Source organism: Camponotus floridanus, unplaced genomic scaffold (assembly GCF_003227725.1).
Source record: "Camponotus floridanus strain SB8 unplaced genomic scaffold, Cflo_v7.5 scaffold15, whole genome shotgun sequence".
In the NCBI taxonomy this organism is placed as follows: Eukaryota; Metazoa; Arthropoda; class Insecta; order Hymenoptera; family Formicidae; genus Camponotus; species Camponotus floridanus.
This window is the reverse complement of record NW_020229270.1, coordinates 1,872,136-1,892,950: the sequence shown is the minus strand read 5'-3', so window position 1 is coordinate 1,892,950 and position 20,815 is coordinate 1,872,136. Positions and strand designations below refer to the sequence as shown.

The 20,815-nt window shown below is 28.5% G+C and overlaps 4 protein-coding genes across 8 annotated transcripts; 3 read left to right on the top strand and 1 right to left on the bottom strand.

Moving 5' to 3' along the window:
* The first annotated feature begins 73 nt into the window (after window positions 1-73).
* Window positions 74-3,687, top strand: LOC105256543 (TBC domain-containing protein kinase-like protein). 5 transcript variants are annotated; one of them, XR_003122489.1, is made up of 13 exons: window positions 74-213; window positions 285-522; window positions 602-851; window positions 942-1,170; window positions 1,247-1,521; window positions 1,611-1,757; window positions 1,836-2,118; window positions 2,187-2,364; window positions 2,438-2,644; window positions 2,711-2,970; window positions 3,073-3,201; window positions 3,294-3,456; window positions 3,523-3,687. XR_003122489.1 is itself a non-coding variant. In XM_011266538.3 (13 exons), the coding sequence occupies exons 2-13, from the start codon at window positions 318-320 to the stop codon at window positions 3,631-3,633; spliced, it is 2,454 nt and encodes an 817-aa protein (XP_011264840.1). In that variant the 5' UTR covers window positions 85-213; window positions 285-317; the 3' UTR covers window positions 3,634-3,687. The 5 variants fall into 5 exon arrangements, 3 of the variants coding, with proteins under 3 accessions (XP_011264840.1, XP_025262457.1, XP_011264841.1); XR_003122490.1 differs by having other exon boundaries at window positions 81-213; window positions 3,091-3,201; XM_011266538.3 differs by having other exon boundaries at window positions 85-213; window positions 3,073-3,218.
* A 140-nt stretch (window positions 3,688-3,827) lies between these two features.
* On the top strand, window positions 3,828-8,377 carry LOC105256541 (protein broad-minded). Its single transcript, XM_011266537.3, has 8 exons — window positions 3,828-5,597; window positions 5,670-6,007; window positions 6,079-6,275; window positions 6,335-6,748; window positions 6,842-7,161; window positions 7,695-7,872; window positions 7,947-8,162; window positions 8,258-8,377. The coding sequence occupies exons 1-8, from the start codon at window positions 3,922-3,924 to the stop codon at window positions 8,375-8,377; spliced, it is 3,459 nt and encodes a 1,152-aa protein (XP_011264839.1). The 5' UTR covers window positions 3,828-3,921.
* Window positions 8,378-8,588: 211 nt separating this feature from the next.
* LOC105256544 (apoptosis-inducing factor 1, mitochondrial) lies at window positions 8,589-12,701 on the bottom strand. Its single transcript, XM_011266540.2, has 12 exons — window positions 12,323-12,701; window positions 11,508-11,818; window positions 11,322-11,379; window positions 11,079-11,233; window positions 10,882-11,012; window positions 10,605-10,780; window positions 10,326-10,517; window positions 10,053-10,243; window positions 9,708-9,960; window positions 9,464-9,606; window positions 9,122-9,373; window positions 8,589-8,961 (listed from the first exon to the last, which is right to left on the bottom strand). The coding sequence occupies exons 1-12, from the start codon at window positions 12,405-12,407 to the stop codon at window positions 8,890-8,892; spliced, it is 2,019 nt and encodes a 672-aa protein (XP_011264842.1). The 5' UTR covers window positions 12,408-12,701; the 3' UTR covers window positions 8,589-8,889.
* Window positions 12,702-18,205: 5,504 nt separating this feature from the next.
* Window positions 18,206-19,524, top strand: LOC105256545 (defensin). The gene is made up of 3 exons (XM_025406662.1): window positions 18,206-18,362; window positions 18,762-18,990; window positions 19,351-19,524. Exons 1-3 carry the CDS (start codon window positions 18,299-18,301, stop codon window positions 19,364-19,366), a joined length of 309 nt encoding a protein of 102 aa, XP_025262447.1. The 5' UTR covers window positions 18,206-18,298; the 3' UTR covers window positions 19,367-19,524.
* Window positions 19,525-20,815: the final 1,291 nt, after the last annotated feature.

Sequence of the window (20,815 nt, the reverse complement as noted above, 5' to 3'; positions counted from 1 at the left end):
CTTATGATATGTGATTTTCATTAGCGTATAATATCATGTGAGACTTGCCATTATCATTCTCTGGTATATCAATTGGTGTCGTTACCGTATAACTGTACATATATGCATTATTTTGTTGAGTGACAGCTGTAAAGTAAACGATGAGCAGAGGAGGCGGACCTTCCTTCCTCCTGAAGATGTCATAAAGGATGCATGAAATTCCCTTTGCCATAAGTATGAGTAATAAAAAATCTGAGCCAGAATAGTGAATAGGAATTGGCGCAAATAATTTGAGAATTTTATAGATACATTATACGTATACAATTATACATACAAACATGTGTCCTGCACTTTTGGAAAACGAAGAGCGATGCTTGGGAGGCATGACTTTCTTCGCACAAAGTCATCCAGTGGAAGTATGCGGCAGCAATGGTCTGCCTCTCACGCCAAACTCAATAACTATTTATGGAAAGTCACAATTTTTAAAGACCATTTATCATTCTCATCTCTCCCCTTATCTTGATATAATTAGAAGCAAGCATGGTTGGTTTCAATTTAATATAATTTTATAAATTTATTTGCATACTGTATATATAATTATCTTGCATATATGTATTTATAGAAAGAATAGTGGTCGTCGCAGAATATAGCGGAGATCCATTAAGCACTAAACATGATCTAAGTACAGAAGAGATTATTAAGATATCCTTTCAATGTCTTTTGGCATTAAAACATATGAATGAACTAGATCTGGTACATAGACATTTAAGTCCTGATAATATTCTGATTAAGAAAAATGGTGATGTACAGCTATACAATTATGGATTATATTACATGACAGATGGTGGGAAAAATGTATCCTTTCCAATTGGGTATTGTAAAATATTTCCTTTTTTCAAAATATAATACTTGATAAATTTAAATGCTTGATAAAATTCCAAATAATATTCTTTTTTTATCAGTTCACCAAAGTATACGGCACCAGAAGTATTCTTAAATCCTAGTCCAAGTGGTGTTAAGGTAGATTCATGGTCATTGGGAATGATTATAGCGGAACAGTTATTAGGACAATCTATTTGGTCCAGTGTAAAATTGTCTCAATGTTTAAGAAAAGTTCTGAGCTTAATATTATGTGATACCAGTATATTTGAACGTCTTGCCAGAGAAAATAATTGTTTCCACATTTATGAAGTATGGATACATTTTCTGAAAGCATAATTATGATACAATTACAGTCTAATGTTATATATTTCTTTATATCATGCAGAAGCTATCAAAAGAATTAAAGGAATTTGTAAATTCATGTCTACAAATTCATCCTGTTAAACGTAAAACTCCAGAAGAATTACTGGAATTACCTATATTCGCAGAGTATTTAATGAAAAATGCACAGGAAAAGGAAGAAAATCTCTATAAAAATGTTATTGTTAGAAAAATGGACGAACTGTATTATTTGTGGCAGTTGGCTGGTGGAGACATAACTGTGGATTTAAAAAAACAAGGTCTCATTAGATCAAGACCACCTATTTTATCTATCCCAAAGTAATTATTAGATATATATCTATTTAGATGATAATTGTTAAAATAAAAATTCAATAAAATTTTATCTAATATTAAACTTTCTTTTTTAGCTTAGTCATATTACTGGGTCAAATGTTTGGCCAAAGAGATACCGCTAGCCTACTCGATATAAGGATTGTAAAAGTTCCTATGGAAACTCTTCGCCAGCGTTTAGCTCATATTCCATACATAGCAAATTATCCTTGGTTAACAAATCAGTCAGTATTCATTAATTTTCATTCAATCTTGTACTTATTTTAATACTATAGAATTTTTATAAATACATTATATTGCAGAATGCGAGTTCAAGCACAAGAAGACTTGATGAATGCCGCCTCCCAATTACCATTAATTATAAGAGAACGCGACACCGAATATCAGTTTTACAGGCTAGTCTTATTTGATAGACTCTTACAGGCGTATCCGCTTACTCAGGAAGCAATTATTGAGGAAGCACACAAAGACATACCACCTCCAGTAAGGGGTGCGGTGTGGGCGGCTTTGCTTGGTGTCACCGGCGATATAAAGAAACGTTATGATATGATCGACAAGGAGACACCCACTCACACTGATCGACAGGTACGACCACTAAATATAAAAGAATACTATTCAATGTATATAAATGCATCTCACTGATAATTTGTCAGATAGAGGTGGATATCCCGAGATGTCATCAATATAGCGAATTATTATCATCTGAAGCTGGGCACGAACGATTGCAGAGATTATTAAAGGCATGGGTCAGGAATAATCCGCATTATGTTTATTGGCAGGGACTTGATTCGCTGACAGCGCCTTTTCTTTATTTAAATTTTAATAACGAAGGTATGATTATCCGATACAGGTAATTATAGTTCCTTAATTTATTCCTTAATTTATTGCATAATTTATATTTTAGCTCGAGCATTCGCATGTCTTTCTGCCTTTATACCGAAATATCTTCACAAATTCTTTTTAAAAGACAATTCGGCAGTGATACAGGAATACCTGGGCAAGTTTTCTCAAATCATTGCATTTCATGATCCCCAGTTGGCAAATCATTTAAAATCTATAAATTTTGTACCAGAACTCTTTGCAATACCATGGTTCCTTACAATGTTTTCACGTAAGTTTCACTGTTTATAGCTTCCACATTATTAATCACCAATGCTAAAAATTATTAATATTTTAGATGTATTTCCATTGCATAAAATATTACATCTATGGGATAAACTATTACTGGGCGACTCGTCATTTCCTCTTTTGGTCGGATTGGCAATATTGAAACAATTGAGAGATTCCTTATTGATGTCGGGTTTCAATGAGTGTATTCTCCTGTTCTCCGATTTGCCCGAGATCGATATAGAACTATGTGTTAAAGATTCCATGACGATGTATCAAAATACACCTGTTAGCATCACATATAGAAAACACCAATATAATACAACAAAGGTATAATAACAATCTTATATATTATTATATATTCTATTCTATTTCTTTTATAATACATTTTATTCTATTCTATGTCTAATATATTTTAATTTTCTGCATAAGACTCTAATTGATTTGCAGGATGCAAACTGGATTGAACCTGAAGCGGGTACTGAAAAAATGCCAAGGATAAATGTAGATGATTTTTTAAATCTCTACAACAACTCACCAAGCAAAATTATAGCGGTTGATGTACGTAGCAATATACAGTGAGTATTTGTACAAACTAATAACAATTTTATTAATTAAAGATTCTTATTTTTTAAATTGGTAATTTTTAATAGATTCGAAAGAGGCGCTATTCTAGGCAGCATTAATATCCCATTTACGAGTGTACAATTGTCTCAAACTCATATCGAGACACTCGGTCCTCATGCAAAACCATTGATAGATAATAAAAATAATGTTGTTGTAATTATTGGACCACACGATCAAAATAATGCACTGGTAAGTAATTATATGTAAGAGGGAATTATGAAAAAGAAATTTATTGCAACATATTCTCTGCAACAGTTCGCAGATTTTCTAGTAAAGTGCAATGTTGTGGGAGTTTGCTCTCTGCAAGGCGGAATTAACGCATTACGATCCAAATCTCCAAACATCATAGTACCTGCTGCACGCTAATTGAATTACGTAATTACATTACTGTATACAAGATACTCAGATTTATTTCTCGAAAATTAATAATGATATTATATGTTCTATAAAACATGTATGTACAAGAACTGTATACTTTTGTTAAAAATATCGCATAGTGTAATATATGTCTTTCATATTTCATATCATATATACTATAAAGTACATCTGGTTACTATAGCAACAAACGTCAAAACTATAGAAATTTAGACACGTGCACGTTTCCTTGTACTTGCTTAATTTGATTGCATTATAATAGTGTTTAGATAAGTAAATATGGAAAAAGATATACCACCAGATCTTGAAAAATGGTTAAGAAAATGCTTGAAAAAGGAATTTGGGAGAAACATACAAAATGCCATAGATAAGGAGCAAGAACCCAGCGATATCGCTTACAAGCTCACGCGTTCGAAAGACATGACTACTTTATTGAATTCTATAAAGAACGTAATTGCCGAACAATATATAGCAATAAAACCTTCATCCGCGGCATCACGATCGCAATCATCGCTTTCTTTTGCCAGTGATCTCACAGCAGACGATTGGGCCTCTCCGCAAGGAAACGGTGAAGAATACAGCTGTATTATCGATAGGATTAGTCACGATAAACCAGTTCACGTGAGGCTGGCTGGCTACGAAATCCTATTAAAAATTGAATTGTCCAATATAAATAACAATTCACAATGGGACGTTCTCCAAAAGGCTTTGTTGGATGGTCTCACGGATGATAGCAGAGCGATATTCGAAGCTAGCATGCAAGTACACGCTAAGTTATTGAATTATCCGCAATTGCATAGCATATATGGCAATTTATTAGGCGCGTTCAATGCGCAATATCATTCGCAGAAGATGCGCGAAACTCTGCCTACTCTAATCTCTGGAATTAATTTCAAATTCTTCTTACACGAGAAACTATTCTATATAATGTATCTAATAATTCAGTATCAAAAACAAATGTTAAAAAACACTAGGCACAGCGACAAGACCATAGAAGAAATCATCGAACAATTTATAGTATTTCTTAGTACGCATAGCTTTGGCAATAAATTGCAGCCTAAAACCTTAAACATACTAAATATCATCTCGGTGTTGGAACCGCAGGCCAAATGGAGTAAAAGATGGCTTCATAGTTTTTCTACCAGGAAAATTTTCATTGCCGCTTTGGCTAAATCTCCGACGTTTCTGCAAAACGTTGTCGAATGCGTCAAGAATGGTCTGAAGGAAACACCTTATTCTATTTCCGCATCTATCGTGGATGAGGGCAACGAGCTGTGTATTTCCGGAAATACGATAGAAACTACAACTTATCTGCATTGTTTAGTTTTCATTTCGCAGCTTTGTAGTTATGAAGCAAGCAGAACATTATTCATGGAGAATTTACTGAAAACGCCTTTTGATATCGCTGATTTTCTAATAGAATTGTTGAATTCCTTAAACAAATTAGCAGTGGAAGCGTCGAGTGGGGTTTACAATACCTCCTGTAGTGCTTTGCAAAACGTACTCAATGTATCAGAAATATTGTACAATGCTGAATTTTATCACGTCGCGTTATGCCATTTGATGTCTCTTCCTGAAAATGATATAAAAATTTGGCCACACATATTGAACATTATCTCTCATATGGTAGATACAGTCGACGGACCAGTATTTTTAACTACGCATTGTAAAGAACATTCTGCAACAAATTCTGAAAACACACCATCAAAATGCCCAGTTGCGATAGTGATGCAGTACGCATCAAATTTACTGAAACAACCGTTTTCTATAATGGATACAGAATGTATTCTTAGATCATTTAGTTTGTTAGAGAAATTATTCGACATTATTTATGACGTTTACGAAGCGGCACAGCAGCAGATAGAAACGCAATTTTATCCAGCCGTTGCCAATTTTTACAAAAAATTAAACAAATGCGGCGTCGAAAACGAGAATAAAATTCAGCAACTCGATAGGTACAAAAAAATTTTATCTCTGTAAATTCCTAAATTTATAAATTGAATTAAATTTCTAAAATTTTATTACAGCGCTATCAAAAAGGTTTTATTAAAAATAGTATCGATACCTCTTGGCTTGCAAGCGCTCGTCAAAGAAAAATTGGTGTTTGAGGAACTGATTCGCGGATTAATCGTTCCTCTAAGAGCAACCTGGAGTTCCACCGACATAGTCAGCTTCATCTCGTCTGCTGGTTATTTCGATCTGGGCTACAACGTGCTCGCGGATCTCGGATCTCACGTCTTATCAACTTTACTATCGCAAACGTGTGCAAATGCAGAAGATCCTAGGTGTTTTTACGACCCGTGGGACAAAGAAAATATCAACGAATTTCTACATATACTTACATTATTTTCTCTTAATTTTAATTGTAAATAATTCAAAAACAGCTTATATAATACATTTCTCATACATTTTTTAAATACACGATTAATGAAACAGGTTTCGTCGCATTTATGACGAACGACAGTGAATTAGACAACAACGAAGAAAAGGATAATCCTTCGAATTTATTTGAACTATTCCAAGCTGCATTAAATGAAGATTCTCGTTATCATCATTTGGGTCTTCTATCATTGAATGTAGTAATTTGGAACATAGACATTTATGTCTATTTAATAAATTTGTTAAACTTTCAGGTAATATATATTACATGCGATAAAAATATATTATATAATATAAATACATATATTTTTAGATAGCGTTGTTAAATATTCAGAAGGAGAGCACGATATTAATTGAAGTTCGCAATGAGCAAGATGATGAAATTGACGATTACGAGCAAACTATGATAGAGAATGATGATAATGATAAGCCAGAACTAATAAAAGAATACATAATTGACAATTCCAGTTTTTTACGACATAATATTTTATTGAAGTCGTATTACATGACATACAATAAAAAGCAACACATAGTACCATTGGAAGAATATGAACTTTTTTCGGAATTTCCACCTCCTAACATGTATGCAGATATGATAGAGTTTCAAGTTACGGAATATGATTCAGAATTAAATGACATGTTGCAAGAGGAGAGACCTGGATTGTTAGATATTGGTTGGGTGTCGCAAGTTAGAACGGCTCATAAAGCTTCGCGATCTCCAATGAAGGTTGAAGTGATTCCATGCAAATAAAATTTAAAGTATGCAATTGAATTACGATTTGATCAGCTTTATGATAGTAGAAAATAATTTTTATTTTAGAATTCAGCAATGACAAATTTATTAAACCAAATGTACAAAGCCATCCCAACTGCTGAATGGGTAGAACAGTTTAAATGGCAAGAGAATATAACATATGATGCCGATTATTGGCTCCCGGAAGATGTACACGCGATTAATGTTGCTCTGAATTATGCCGAACAAAGGCAGATTTTAAAGAATACTGACGAAAATCAGAAAAATTTGAAGCAATTCATTCATTCTGCCTACATATTTATACAATACAATAAACCGAACAGATTCGAAGGTTTCGACTGGTTCTTAGCAACAGTGTTTATTATTTGTGATGGAGATTTAAACAAGTATGTAATACGTTACTTTGATATTAACTTCAAACAATTTACTTTTCATTAAAAAAAAATTATTAACAAAAATTGGAGCCTCAGCTGACCGCGAATTAATCTTTTGACAGCATTTTCCGGTATAGTCTAGTAGCAACTTTTTGTTCAATCGATAAATCTCTTTGTAACATCTTAATTACAAAGAATTACAATCGATCAAACAAGACTTTCTAAACTACTGTCAATAACGATTAACTCAAGCTAGCCATGTATCATCATCGGCAGGTCTCAGATTGAAAACTTAATTTTCACCGAGTCAATGATTCCGTTTTATTATCATTGACCCGTCTCGAGACAGTTCTTTTTCATCATCGACCTATTATAATACTATAATTAGTGTAGATTGAGTAAAGGAAAAATCAGAATCTGTGAGATTTGAACACTCGCTCTCCCGCATATCAGGCAACCATTTTACCACCGTGCCATCTTGTTCTATTGTTCAATATCCTTCACTTTTATGTTTTAACTAGTACATTAGCAATAATTAATTATAGGTGTAAAACATTTATCATGCAGTTAATTCAATTTCCATCGACACTGCTTCTCTGGTCGAAATTGGGCAGAGTTATCGACGAAAGAAATAACGAAAATACTAGTTCACAATTTACTTTTATGCAAGTTTTAGAAGCCATGGTTAATATCGAGCTTCCAAATATTAAATATGGATTAAAGGTGATTGAATTTTTTTATCATACTTAAGGAATTACTAAAAAAAACATGTAATATTCTGATTTTTAAACAATAAGGATGTTTGTGGTGTGAACTGGTGGATGATATCCAATAGAATGATATCGCAATGCTTCTGGGGCATTCTTCCATGGAGCGAAATAGTTCATTTTTTTGCAATTTGTATTTTGTATCCTCCCGATTATATGGTGTATTATTGCATATCTCTTTTGCAATACTGCCAGGATACTTTGTTGGAGGATTTTACGAATAAAAAAATGTGGCCGGAAAATATGGTATGTATACGCGAAAATATCAAGTTATAAAAAAAGTTATATTTAATATTAAATAATTATTAAATAATTTGTGCCAAATGCATCTTCACATACAGATATTGAATGAATATCATTGTCATAATTACATTTCATACATGGATAATTTGGGGCAACGATATAGAAATCGGGTTTTACCGGCAATGACTAAAAATTTGAATTCAGAAGATGAGATATAATATATTTTATAATGTACGTAATGTATTTTATATCATCTTGATATCTTAAAAAAACAAAAAAAATATATATATATATATATTAATAGTATGTATGAAACTTTTATCCTGTAAAGGAAAATATTTTATATAGATTCTTTAAGAAAACTATATATTAATAAAATGATGTATTTATATAACAAATAACAAATGATGTTGCATTGTATATAATTAATAAAATTATCTTTTTATTTTTTCATAATTGTGTGTATAAATGCTTTTGGTTAGCATTAACTGATAAAACACGTATTTTGTACGTGTATGGGAACGTTTTGTGTATATATTTACTATATTTTTAGAAATCTCCATGTATATATAAGGTATAGTACTGGCACTTATAATTCGCATACCTGCGAAACCTTCAGCAAATTGATGAATTTTCTCATGATAATATATCAAACTGGAATTCGAATCTTTTTTATCATATAATAAAATTTTTTACTATATTGTCATTCATCCATATTAATCAAATAAAATCAATCTTCGTGAATCGTAAATAATTTCGCTACTTCATTTAAATCGTCATATTTTGTATCCCTTGCAAGAACCTGAGATATCATAAAAATTATTTCATGTTATTTAAATTACATTGTAATCCTGATCAACTTCAATATTATAGATAAAATTTGTATATTCAAATAAAAACCAAAAATATTTAAAGTAAATTATAAGGAAAGGTATGATTAATAATAACAATCTCAAACTTACTCGTCTGGCAATTGACATTCGGCTAAAGATATTCCACAGTACTATTCCTACTACAATATCATCTCGTAGATAGAAAATGACACCTTTTTCAAAATCTTCGTGTTTCATAGGTTTCTCCACTGATTTTACATTATCTCCAGATATATCTTTTTTTTCATTTTCTGTATTTATATTATCAACGTTCTTCACAATTTGTGTTAATGACTTTGATTGTATATTAGATTGTGATTCCTTAGAATTTGTTTTTTGTTCCTTGTTGCAAAAGAAGAACGAAATAAAGATAAAAATAGTTTGTTATACTTTATAAAATATATATTATACTTTATTGTGAAAACTACTTACTTCACTAGAATCGTTAATCGTTTCTGCCGCTTTTGCAAAGACTCCAACAGTTGGCAAAGATGAGTCTACGATACCTATCGCTTCATATCCTACATCTGGTCCTAAATCTGACCAAAACATCGATTGATGCACATAAGGTTTACCTATAAAAAATTCATTTATATATTTGTTTTTATATATTTGATTTACTTATTAGTTTTTATACTTTAATATTTTAGAAATACTTTTGCATTTGCAGAATTACCTGCACCAGTCATATTTTCACCAGCTAATCTTCCAGAAGTAACCGCGTGATCATGATGTTCAACTCTTCTTCTGCCAAGTTTGATATCATAGAAACATGCTGCATCACCAGCAACCCAAAGATTGCTTCTGGCTTCTAATTCAGCATTAACAAGAAATCCTCCTATCTTAGGCTCTGTTTCTAAATGCGAGGTTGTTGCCAAATCTGTATTTGGTTGAACACCTACTGCTACTACTACTTGATCAGCATCAATCTTTTTATAAAAAAAAATTAAAAAGATTGATAAGTAAAGGCACTTGATTAATTGTGCATAAAATATGTAAATTCTTTAACTTATTAACATACAGTCTGGCCACCAGTGAGAATAAGAGACAATTGACCGTTTTTATATCTATAATCTTCAACTTTTGTGTCAGGTATAGGATGAACACCTTCTACTTCAGCCTTTTTCGTGGTCCATTCACTCAAATATTCTGGTAGCACTTGTGCCATTATAAACTTTTCTTTATAAATTTGATAAACATTTTTAGACTTATCTACAATAAAAAACATATTTTATTACTAATAAAATATTTTTTAAAAATATATTGATTATTCCATTAATAAATGGAAACATACAACTTCTAGCGAGTGCACAGGCGAGTTCCGAACCAAGAAATCCGCCACCAATGATTACAATATTTTTGCACTTAGGATTAGAAATACTTTCTTCCAAATCGAGAAAATCATTCTTTGTTCTAAACGTTGTAATCTTATCTTTTATTTCGTCTTCAACAGATTCGAATATTGGTAAATTCTTCGGTGATGCACCTGTAAAATTACATTTAAAAAATTTAATTTTAAATTAATTTCAACTTTTCAATTAACTCAAACTTTTCAATTGATATTAAAACTTACCAGTCGCAATGAGACACTTGCTATATTTTATTTCGTGACCATCTTCGAGAATCACAGTTTTATTTACAGGATCAATTTTCGTTACTTTCCAACCCATAGCTACAGCAACTCCACCCTTGTCAGATTCCACAAGATGAGTAACATTTGAATAGAATTCCCGTGGTTCGTAAAATATACTATGAAATAAATGTAAAAATTCTATATAAATATGGAAAGAAATATAATCATTGTATTAATAATAATATTACTGCAATCGTAATTAAATAAAGAAAATTACCTCCTTTGAGTTCCATTCCATTGATTAAAACGTAATTGTGCACTTGTTTCTTTATCTGTGTTAAACCAAAGTTCTTTAGATAATGGTGGCCTCATGTACGGAAATTCATCTTCCTCTGCTATAACTAGAACCTGAACAAAAATTTTTATTTGTTTAAATTGAAAGAAAAAGAAATTCAAATCTATTGTTTAAAATACCTTAGCTTTGGGATCTCTAGATTTAATTGATCTAAATGCTGAAAATGCAGCTGTTCCTCCACCTATCAGTAGATAAGTTACTTCCTGAGGTATCAATTTGGATTCTGCTGGAACTTTAATTTTCTCTTTAAATCTCCTTTTTCCTTCTTTCTTTTCTGTGTGAAAACATAAATATATATAGATAACATATATCTCTGACACAAACATTTGTATTATATCAAAATAATTCTTAATTTAACTTACGTTTACTTTTGCCTTTTTGTTGACTTACTTCTTCATCCCACCAAGATGATGTAGATACCTATTAAAAATATATTTAAAAATGTTATAAATATGTTTCAAAAAGTTATACATATAATAAAAAAGAATTAGAATTAAGCAATATTAGTTTGAAGAATTAAGCAATATTAATTTGTCATAATATGCTACCTTATATACTGCAACTCCTGTGACAAGCAAGGCAGCAAGTAGATGCCAATAGCGAAATTGATATTTTCCATTTTTGCCAAAATCTGAGCCTTTTTCACTTAATTCTTTCTGCTTTCCATTCAACTTGCATTCTTGTGATAATGGGCAAGTTGCATTAGGTCCTATTTCACATGCAGGAACATCTTTCTGTGATTTGGAATACCTAGATTCAGGCACACATTCTTCTGGTTTGATTGTAGTGCCTCGTGGCTTCTGAGGTTTTTTATTGCTCGCATCGCTATTATAGCGTAAATTAGTGATATTTACAACTCCTGCGAATATTTTTAAGCTATTAAGGAAATATTAATCAAGAATATAATCAAGAAATATTTTTATTACAAAAAAATATTATTTATATCGAAAAACAAATTAAAAATAATAAAAAATATAATTCATAAAATGTAATATACTGCTAATCATTTATTATTTTGAAAATGTCTATGAAATGCATTTAAAAAAATATGAAATAGATTCATCTATAAGAGCATACATCTTTTTAGGTTATGTCATTCGGTGTTTGAGACTAAACACGCTGTGTAAACATAGCCTCATTGATCTAGGTATAATATATAATTATCGCAAGGACGCACACAAATGCTAAACAAGTATAATATAGACGAAATAAAAAAAAATTGACATAATCCTCCGTCAAGGGAGTGAAATTGCAAAGTAGGCGGGAAACGAGATTGCTTTTTCAAAAGCAGAAAAACGTAAATCGAGGAAGAGCACAGGCAGGGACAAAGAAGCGTAATTCTACTACTGGCGTCGATACGTACCGACGTATTTTACAGATTGATAAAGCCGATTTGCATGCGTGAGTCCGGTGGGCAATCGGCCAATAGCTCTACCGCATGCGAACATCTTCGCCGGGCCGGTCCGGTCGTCCGGTCGGCCTTACGCAATATGGTAACGCTTCTTTCAGCTGCTGCCGTTAACGGCGATCAGCCGCTGACTGTTGCTGCTTTTACTCTTGACCGGAAGGACGCTCGCCGGAAGGATGCTCGCTACGCGACACGCCATTACCTGAGGTTCTCTTCCTTGCTCTGCCTTGCCCGGTCGACTTTCTTTGACAAAGGACTCCTGCGACAGCAGGAAAGCCAGTAGACGAGACGCGTGAATTTAATAAATAGCCACTTCACACCGTGGGTCTGTTCTTTTCAGCTGCACACTGCTGCACTAGTGCAATAAGTTAGAAAGAGACAAACATGCTTTCTTTCACTCTAACTAATTGCACTAGTGCAGCAGTGCAGCTGAAAAGAACAGACCCCGTGTGGTACACATGAATGTCCGCACGTGGTCACATGCGCACATGTATGTGTGTGAGTACGCACGCAGCACGCTGGAATCAATTAGGATGAATGATTGAAGTTTGAATGAGCTAATCGCAACTGACTTCAGATCACGAGATCGACAGACGAGATCCCTCTCTCTTGTAGAGTTAAATGAAATAATAAAGTGAAGAATGTAGAAAATATAATAATTTAAAATTTGAATAGAGATATAATGATTATTTATAATTACTTTTTCCTCGTAATTATATATCTTGCGCTTAGAATTTTTATGCTCGATCATAGTAACAACAAAAATTTAATGGTGATTAAGTTGTACAAATTAATAAAGTAGAGATTAATGATTCTTATTTTCATTGAAATTAAGATTTAATAACTATAATCAAAGATTGATTCTAAATATTTTTACAACTCCCTTACTATTCAACTTCTTTTATTTCCAACGTTATCATTTATTTAATAACGTAACTTATCATCTGAGATAAGAAGATAGTTATGCGCAGTATGTGCTATAGATGGTGCATGTTGTATTATTTTTTATCTGAACTTTATATTATTCTTATGCGATTATTTCTCTATTTATATACATACATATACATATATCATTTTCTTTAATAAGCATTTCCTATAATTTTATGCCTTAAATTTGATAACACGTATGAGAATTATTTATAAAGTATTTTTATATTTATAAGTATTTTTATTTTATTCCTTTTATATAATTTTATTAATTTTATATAAATATTTAAAAAATCGAATATTAACAAAATTAATTTAATGGCTTTTGTTTTTTTTTTAATACCTATTATTGAGAATTGATAATTAATATCAAATAATAGATACATATTATCTTAAACTCTAATATTTATGTATGATATCTCTATATCGCTCTTATTAGATTATATCTATGATATAATTAAACATCATCAAATATTTAGTTATCGATTAACAGTAACAGTAATATCAATGTATTAAAGGATGGATGAATGTATTCTGTTATCAATTACATAGCTATAATTAACAAATTTCTAGCTACATGATGACCTAATATTATTGATCTACAGTATCTTCGTTATTTTACAATGAATTTTTATGACTGAAATATATTTTTAAACTGAAATATATATAATATATAAATAGTATATGATTTTTAGTTATTAGAGTAACCTCAATAAAAAAATTAACAATTACTTGTCATAATATGTTATGCCTTTTTTTCTTTCTCTCCCCTTTTCGGAAATTTTTGAAAAAATTTTTTACTCTACTTTACAAAAATAATTAAAGGCGGATAAACATAAATAAATTATTTTGGTAATATTTTCTTTATTAGTTTTTTAATAATATAATCACATATAAAAATACTATTATGTTAGTATAGAAAGAATCGTAAAGAATATTTATTGCATATATAGCGGTCATTATAAATATAAATGTTATTTTATTATAATATATACACTATAATAATATATGAGAAAGAAAAATTACACAAATATATATATATATATATATATATATATATATATATATAAAACTTCATAATTTATTTTGAACATACATACAATGTCTAACGAAAATTGTCAAAAAATTTGCAAATTAAATGAAATGTATACATTACATCCATTGTTTACATCCACTGAAAATGATTTTGAACATGTCTTCTTGTTTTGAATATACTCTTTTACTAAATACTTTTTTACTTTTTTAAATTGATACTTACTATTTTTTAAAGTAATCTTCTAAGTATTTTTTATAAATAATTATTTCAATTTTGTAAATAATTTCTTTTAATAAGAGAATACATACAAGATGTCTCAACCTCCGTATAATACTTTAATAGTGTATTATAGAGATAAAATAGAATCAAAAATTCTAATATGAAAATATTGAAACTACAATTTTTTTTTAATTATAATCAATCAAACTTTGCCAATAATATCGCATAGAAAGAACTGGCGCGTTCAGATCCGTAACGTATTTACATGCGTGCCAATCTGTCATCTGTTATTGATTTTTCGTGTCAGGTGATATTTTTACTGCGCAGCTGATTTTATTTTTTTTGTATTTTATAATCATAATAGATTAATTTCTACAAATATGTATGATATACGTAAAACGCACATAAGAAACGACAAAATAAAATCAACTGTGCAGCTGTTCAAAAATCAATATCACATAACATACAAAATCAATAACAGAAAACAGATCGGTACACGTGTAAGTGTAATTACACGCCTGACAAAGTTTGATTGTTTATAACTTTTTATAAATTTAATCGTTTATAAAAAAACTATTATAGAGCCTCATTTTCGTATTAGAATTTTATACTCCATTTCATCTCTATAATATGCTATTAAAGTATTGCACAAAGAGACATCCTGTATATGTATATACAGGATGAGTTTTAATGCTTGTTTGAATCTTTTTATCATGCGGGAGATTACCGTTGCATAATAAATTGATCGGTACATAAATGTGAATTATTTGAATTGACCATATCGAAGGTCTGAATATAATATGTATAATAATAATAATAATAATAATAATAATAATAATAATGATAATAATAATAAATATGTAGCTTTAATAATAATAATAATAATAAATCTATACTATATAATTTTAGCTTTTAATTTGCTTTAATTGTACACATTATATTCGGACCTTAGATACGATCGATTCAAATAATTGACATTTATGTACCGATTAATTTATTATGCAATCTCTCGCATAATAAAAAGATTGACACAAGCATTAAAACTCACCCTGTATATATATATATGTGTGTGTGTGTGTGTGTGTGTGTGTGTGTGTGTGTGTGTGTGTGTGTGTGTCTTTCTTTCTATATATTATGTATATTAGAATGAAGATGAATGGATATCTCTAGATTTGTTGGAAATAGAAAATGAAGACGAATCTTTGCAGCTGGTGCCTGTCGAAGAGCACCCCCTCTTGTGAACATAAAAGAGTCACTTGTGATTTTCTAACAAAACCTATTACCTATAGCTCTTTATATTTTTAAAGGGAAAAAAGAAAGAAAATGCTGACCGAAAATGGTGAACGCAAGTATGTAAGTTGTAATTCGAATAATTATAGTCTTATATTAAAGATTATTTTGTTAATAAAATACAAATTTCATAAGTTGAAGAAACTTTTTAAATTAATATTATTATATAATTATATTTGTTATATTTAAATATATTATATTTAAATTAATATTATTATATTAATATTATTATATAAATTAATATTATTAAAATAGAAATTTCATTAGCTGAAGAAATTTTTTTAAAATAATAATATTATTGCTAATAAAAGATGTCAAATTTTGTTTTGAATACATAGATAAATAAAATCTAGTATCATAAAATTATGTAGAATAATAACTTAATAAGAGTATACTAGCATATTCTGTTATGTTATTTTAATTTCATATAATAAATCTTTTTTTATTATCTTTAAGAAATGAAGGCTAAACTCAGTTATGGCAATTTAAAGTTAACATTATAGTCGATATAAATGTCATATGTAGGTTCACATTATTCGAATTTTTTTATTTAGTATTATTAAATACAAATATATTTTTCAACAAAATAATAAAATTGTTTAAAAATCAATTTTAATATAATATTTATAAATAATAATAATAATATATATATATATATATATATACACAATAATATATATATATATATATATATATATATATATAATATATAAATATATATAAATTGGCAATTTTTTTGTCGTTCATTAATAATTAATTCATCTAATTTTATATTTTTTAGCCAATTATAAAAGAATATGTCTTAGGAATAAATAAATTTCTACATGAGTGATTTCTCAATGAACTTTATCTTTAAAAAAATCATCTTAAAAGAGTTGTAGTGGCTTTAGAAAATATACATATGATAGTGTTATCAGCAAACATATTGATAAAAATGTTTGCTATCGAAATAAAGGCTCTATCATTTTCATATATAATTTCAAATAATTCTTGTTAAAATTATGATTAAGAAACATGTTTTCACTATTCCTTATTGTGAAAAATATTTCTAATCATATGCGTTTATTGGAATTGCGTCACTATCAACAACTCACAATCAGTTAATTCGTGGGTTTAGCGTAGTGTCGGAAATCGTTCTCATCTTAACATTTATGATTTTGTAATCGCTCCTATTAGTATTTAAAATACATGCTCAAATTATTTAATGTATTCTATTATAAGATTTGACAAACGCTTAACATTTCTCAATATAAAAATTTGCCCTTTTGATCGTGATTGCAATCGCCATCGCATTCTCTATTGAAGATATTATTAGAAATTAAATATATTTAATGTAATATTATATAATTTATTCTCAACGAAAATATACGGATGAAAATATTTGCATGCATAACAATTTTTTATATAAATTAAATATGATACGTGAGAGTTTTAGTTTTTTTTTATATATTAAAAATAATCCTTTAAATATATTTAAATCTATATTTATATAGTAAAAAAAGTGTTGCTGTTACTATATGAGGATATTTTAAAATAACTTTTTAAATTTTTATATTTTTGTAATTATTTCAATCTTTTAAATAATAACTCTTTTTCTTGTAATTTTATTTTAATATGATATAATAATATCATTTTTCTGTTATGTATTCTAGATAAAGATACAACAAATAGATTCTCTGGATTTTTTGCCGCCACAAAAAAGACAAATCTTTAAAATTATACAAGAAATACCTATCAAAGAACCACACTATATACCATAAATTCATTTATGATATTTTTTTCTTATAAAGGTACTTTTTTATAAGAATATTGTGAATGGAGCTTGCGCTATTTATTGCATTTCTACAAGAAAACGCAAGGGAAGATGTTATGATGAGTTTTCTGTTTTTGATTATCAAAAATAATTTTTATGAGAATTGCGTGCAATGTTCAAGCATTATATTTATATAATATTTTATACGACAGTTTAAAATTATATTTATATAAATTATATTTATATTTTATACGACAGTTTAAAATACAAAAAATACAAAATATTTTCCTTAATATGAATAGTTTTTCCTAACAATTATATAATTAATGATTATAAAATCATAACATTAATTTTAAAAAAATTGAAAAACATCAATGCTGATATAAATATTATACATTATAGCATATTGACAGAAATAAAAATTGTTATCAAATTGTTATCAATTGATGTTTGATTTTTATGCCTGTAATCATGAATCATGTATTATTTTTAATAACATAAATATTATATTTGGTCTGTAATCTCTGAATGGGGAATTTCGACGAAACATCTGTTTAAACTCGGGGAATCACATATTTATTTAGAAATGTCCCCACTATTCTTTATAACTTTTCCTCTTAATCACTCCTATGAGTATATAAAGCACAGCTCAAATTACTTAACGTATTCTACTGCAAGATTTGAAAGACGCTTAAGTTTCCTCAAGATGAAGATCTACGTATTCACTCTTTTGGTGGTGACGGCAATCGCCGTTGCATTCCCTACTGAAGGTATTTATTGATCTTAGAAATTAAATATATTTAATACAATTTTTATAATTTATTCTCAACGAAAATATACGGCCTAATAAGAATATTCGCACCCACATGATAATTTTTTATATAAATTAAATAACATAATACATGAGAATTTTTCTTTTTTATACATTAAAAATAATATCTTTAAAATATACTTAAACCTATATTTATAATAGTAAGAAAAGTATTGTTGTTACAATCATGTGCGAATTCTTGAAAGTAACTTTTTAAATTTTTGTATTTTTTTAATTTTGTAATTATTTATCTTTTAAATAATAACTATTCCTTTATATTGATAAATAATAACTATTCTTTTATATTCTTCTATATTTGATTTTATCTTAATATAATAATAATTTCTTTGTTATCTAGAGCTAGAGCTAGAGGAAAATGTAACGGTAGAGTCTCCGGACTTTTTGATACTGAAAAAAGATAAATCTTTGCAAGAGACACCTATCAAAGAACATAATCGTACCCGTAGAGCTACCTGTGATCTTTTATCTGGCTTCGGTGTTAATCATAGCGCTTGCGCAGCTCACTGCATTCTAAGGGGAAAAACCGGGGGAAGATGTAACAGTAACGCTGTTTGCGTGTGTCGCGCGTAAGTGATTCACACAACTAATTAGAATTTTATTATAATTTACTTTAATACAAAAAATAATTCGATTAATATTAATTATTATATGCAGACTCAAAGTAACCAAAAACTTAGTTCTTTTTTTTCTGTATACAAAAGAATATATTAAATTTCTATTAAACGTTACATTAATAAATAAAAGAAAAAAATTGGCATGTCATATCATAGATTTAATAATAATTCAAAAAGAAAAGAAATGTGTGTCTATATATATAAAATTTCAATTATAATCCTAATATATTCTTTATTATTTATTCTTATATTCTTTATTATTTATTATTATATATTCTTTATTATTATTCTTATATATATTATTATTTTCAGGACATCGGCTGGCTAAAACTTGTTATAAATTCATTTCCTTAAAAAGAGAAGTGGAATGAGAATTTTAATAAATATACGTTGCGTATTCAAACAATAAGATATTAACATTATTTTCAACAAATGTATATGTACCAGAAATTTGTTTATAATAAATATACTTTAAATATCTAAAAATGTTATATCTTATATATCTTAACGTTATACATACATACATACATATATATATATATATATATATATATATATATCCTTCTTTTAAATAGTATTTTAGAACAATATGGTTATTACATTTTTATCTATTATCTTATTATCCATTGTTTATAACTTTAAAAATTATTTTAATGGTCAAATATAGTTATATAAACTATTGCATAACACATAAATATTCTAATATGATTAATTTAATAATATTATATTTGTTGTATAAATTTTATTTAATAAAGCGATTTAGATTTTATATAAATTTTTAATAAAATTAAAGCCAAGTTCTAAGTTTCGAAAAAAATTAGCGTTCTGAATATAATATGGTGTTCTAAAATTGTGTATATTTTGTATATATATATAATTTATGTTTGATTATATTAATTTATATATTAAATTATTCAATTGAAATTTTCAAAATTAGAATATAATTTATGTAATCTTTTATTTTTTTGTCATGTAAATATTGCCGGCGAGAAAAAAATAGATAAGTAAGCACCATTTGCCTAAATAAGATAGAAAAACATAAATTCTCAAGAATGCAGTGCGGAGAATATCTGAGGAACTAATTATTTTCTCATTACATTGTTTATTTTATTTTTTTACTATACAACTAATTATTTTCTTATTTTTATTATACATACTGTAATTAAAAATTATCTTTAACTATTAATATTATCTTTAATATATAACAAATACGAGAAAGAGAATATTAATTAATATTAATGGTAATTAAAAATTATCTTCAATTATTAATATTATCTTTATTCTTGATTTCTAATACATAATTGGAATGATTGGAACATAATTGGAATCATTAATATTAAATTTCTAATGTAATAAAGACGATGTGTGATAATCAATTTTGAAAGATTAGAAACGTAATATTAATTATAAATATTAATAAACATACAATAGTAAAAAACAAATAACGATAGTTACTACGAAATAGCATAAAACTAATTTAATTGATCAAGATTTATCATGTATCTTAATTTAATTAAGTAAATATACGTACAAAAATAATCAAGCAATTATTATACAAACCAATTTCAAGATAGCTCGTTTGCATCGTTATTTAAGCATGTATACAACACGATCGATTGCTATTCGAAAGCCGACGTTTTGTTTTTTGACAATATGAGAATTTATTTTCTCGCTATTCTGTTCACTATAGCGACAACCATGGCCATGGCAGCGTTCGATGCATGGTTTGTATGTTTTAATAGATCGCATAAATATTTTCTTCATCTGCACACAACGT

Bases quoted from the DNA above. Each gene is read 5' to 3' on its own strand.
- LOC105256541 (XM_011266537.3), top strand. From the start codon at position 3,922: ATGGAAAAAGATATACCACCAGATCTTGAAAAATGGTTAAGAAAATGC. The intron at 6,749-6,841 runs GTTGAAGTGATT...TTTTTATTTTAG, and splicing joins CTTCGCGATCTCCAATGAAG to AATTCAGCAATGACAAATTT. The intron at 7,873-7,946 runs GTGATTGAATTT...TTAAACAATAAG, and splicing joins ATATTAAATATGGATTAAAG to GATGTTTGTGGTGTGAACTG.
- LOC105256545 (XM_025406662.1), top strand. From the start codon at position 18,299: ATGAAGATCTACGTATTCACTCTTTTGGTGGTGACGGCAATCGCCGTT. The intron at 18,363-18,761 runs GTATTTATTGAT...TTTGTTATCTAG, and splicing joins CGTTGCATTCCCTACTGAAG to AGCTAGAGCTAGAGGAAAAT.
- LOC105256543 (XM_011266538.3), top strand. From the start codon at position 318: ATGTGTCCTGCACTTTTGGAAAACGAAGAGCGATGCTTGGGAGGCATG. The intron at 852-941 runs GTATTGTAAAAT...TTTTTTTATCAG, and splicing joins AATGTATCCTTTCCAATTGG to TTCACCAAAGTATACGGCAC. The intron at 2,365-2,437 runs GTATGATTATCC...TTTATATTTTAG, and splicing joins TTTAAATTTTAATAACGAAG to CTCGAGCATTCGCATGTCTT.
- LOC105256544 (XM_011266540.2), bottom strand. From the start codon at position 12,407: ATGTTCGCATGCGGTAGAGCTATTGGCCGATTGCCCACCGGACTCACG. The intron at 10,518-10,604 runs GTAAGTTTTAAT...GTAATTTTACAG, and splicing joins CAAGTGTCTCATTGCGACTG to GTGCATCACCGAAGAATTTA. The intron at 9,607-9,707 runs GTAATTCTGCAA...AATTTTTTATAG, and splicing joins TGAAAATATGACTGGTGCAG to GTAAACCTTATGTGCATCAA.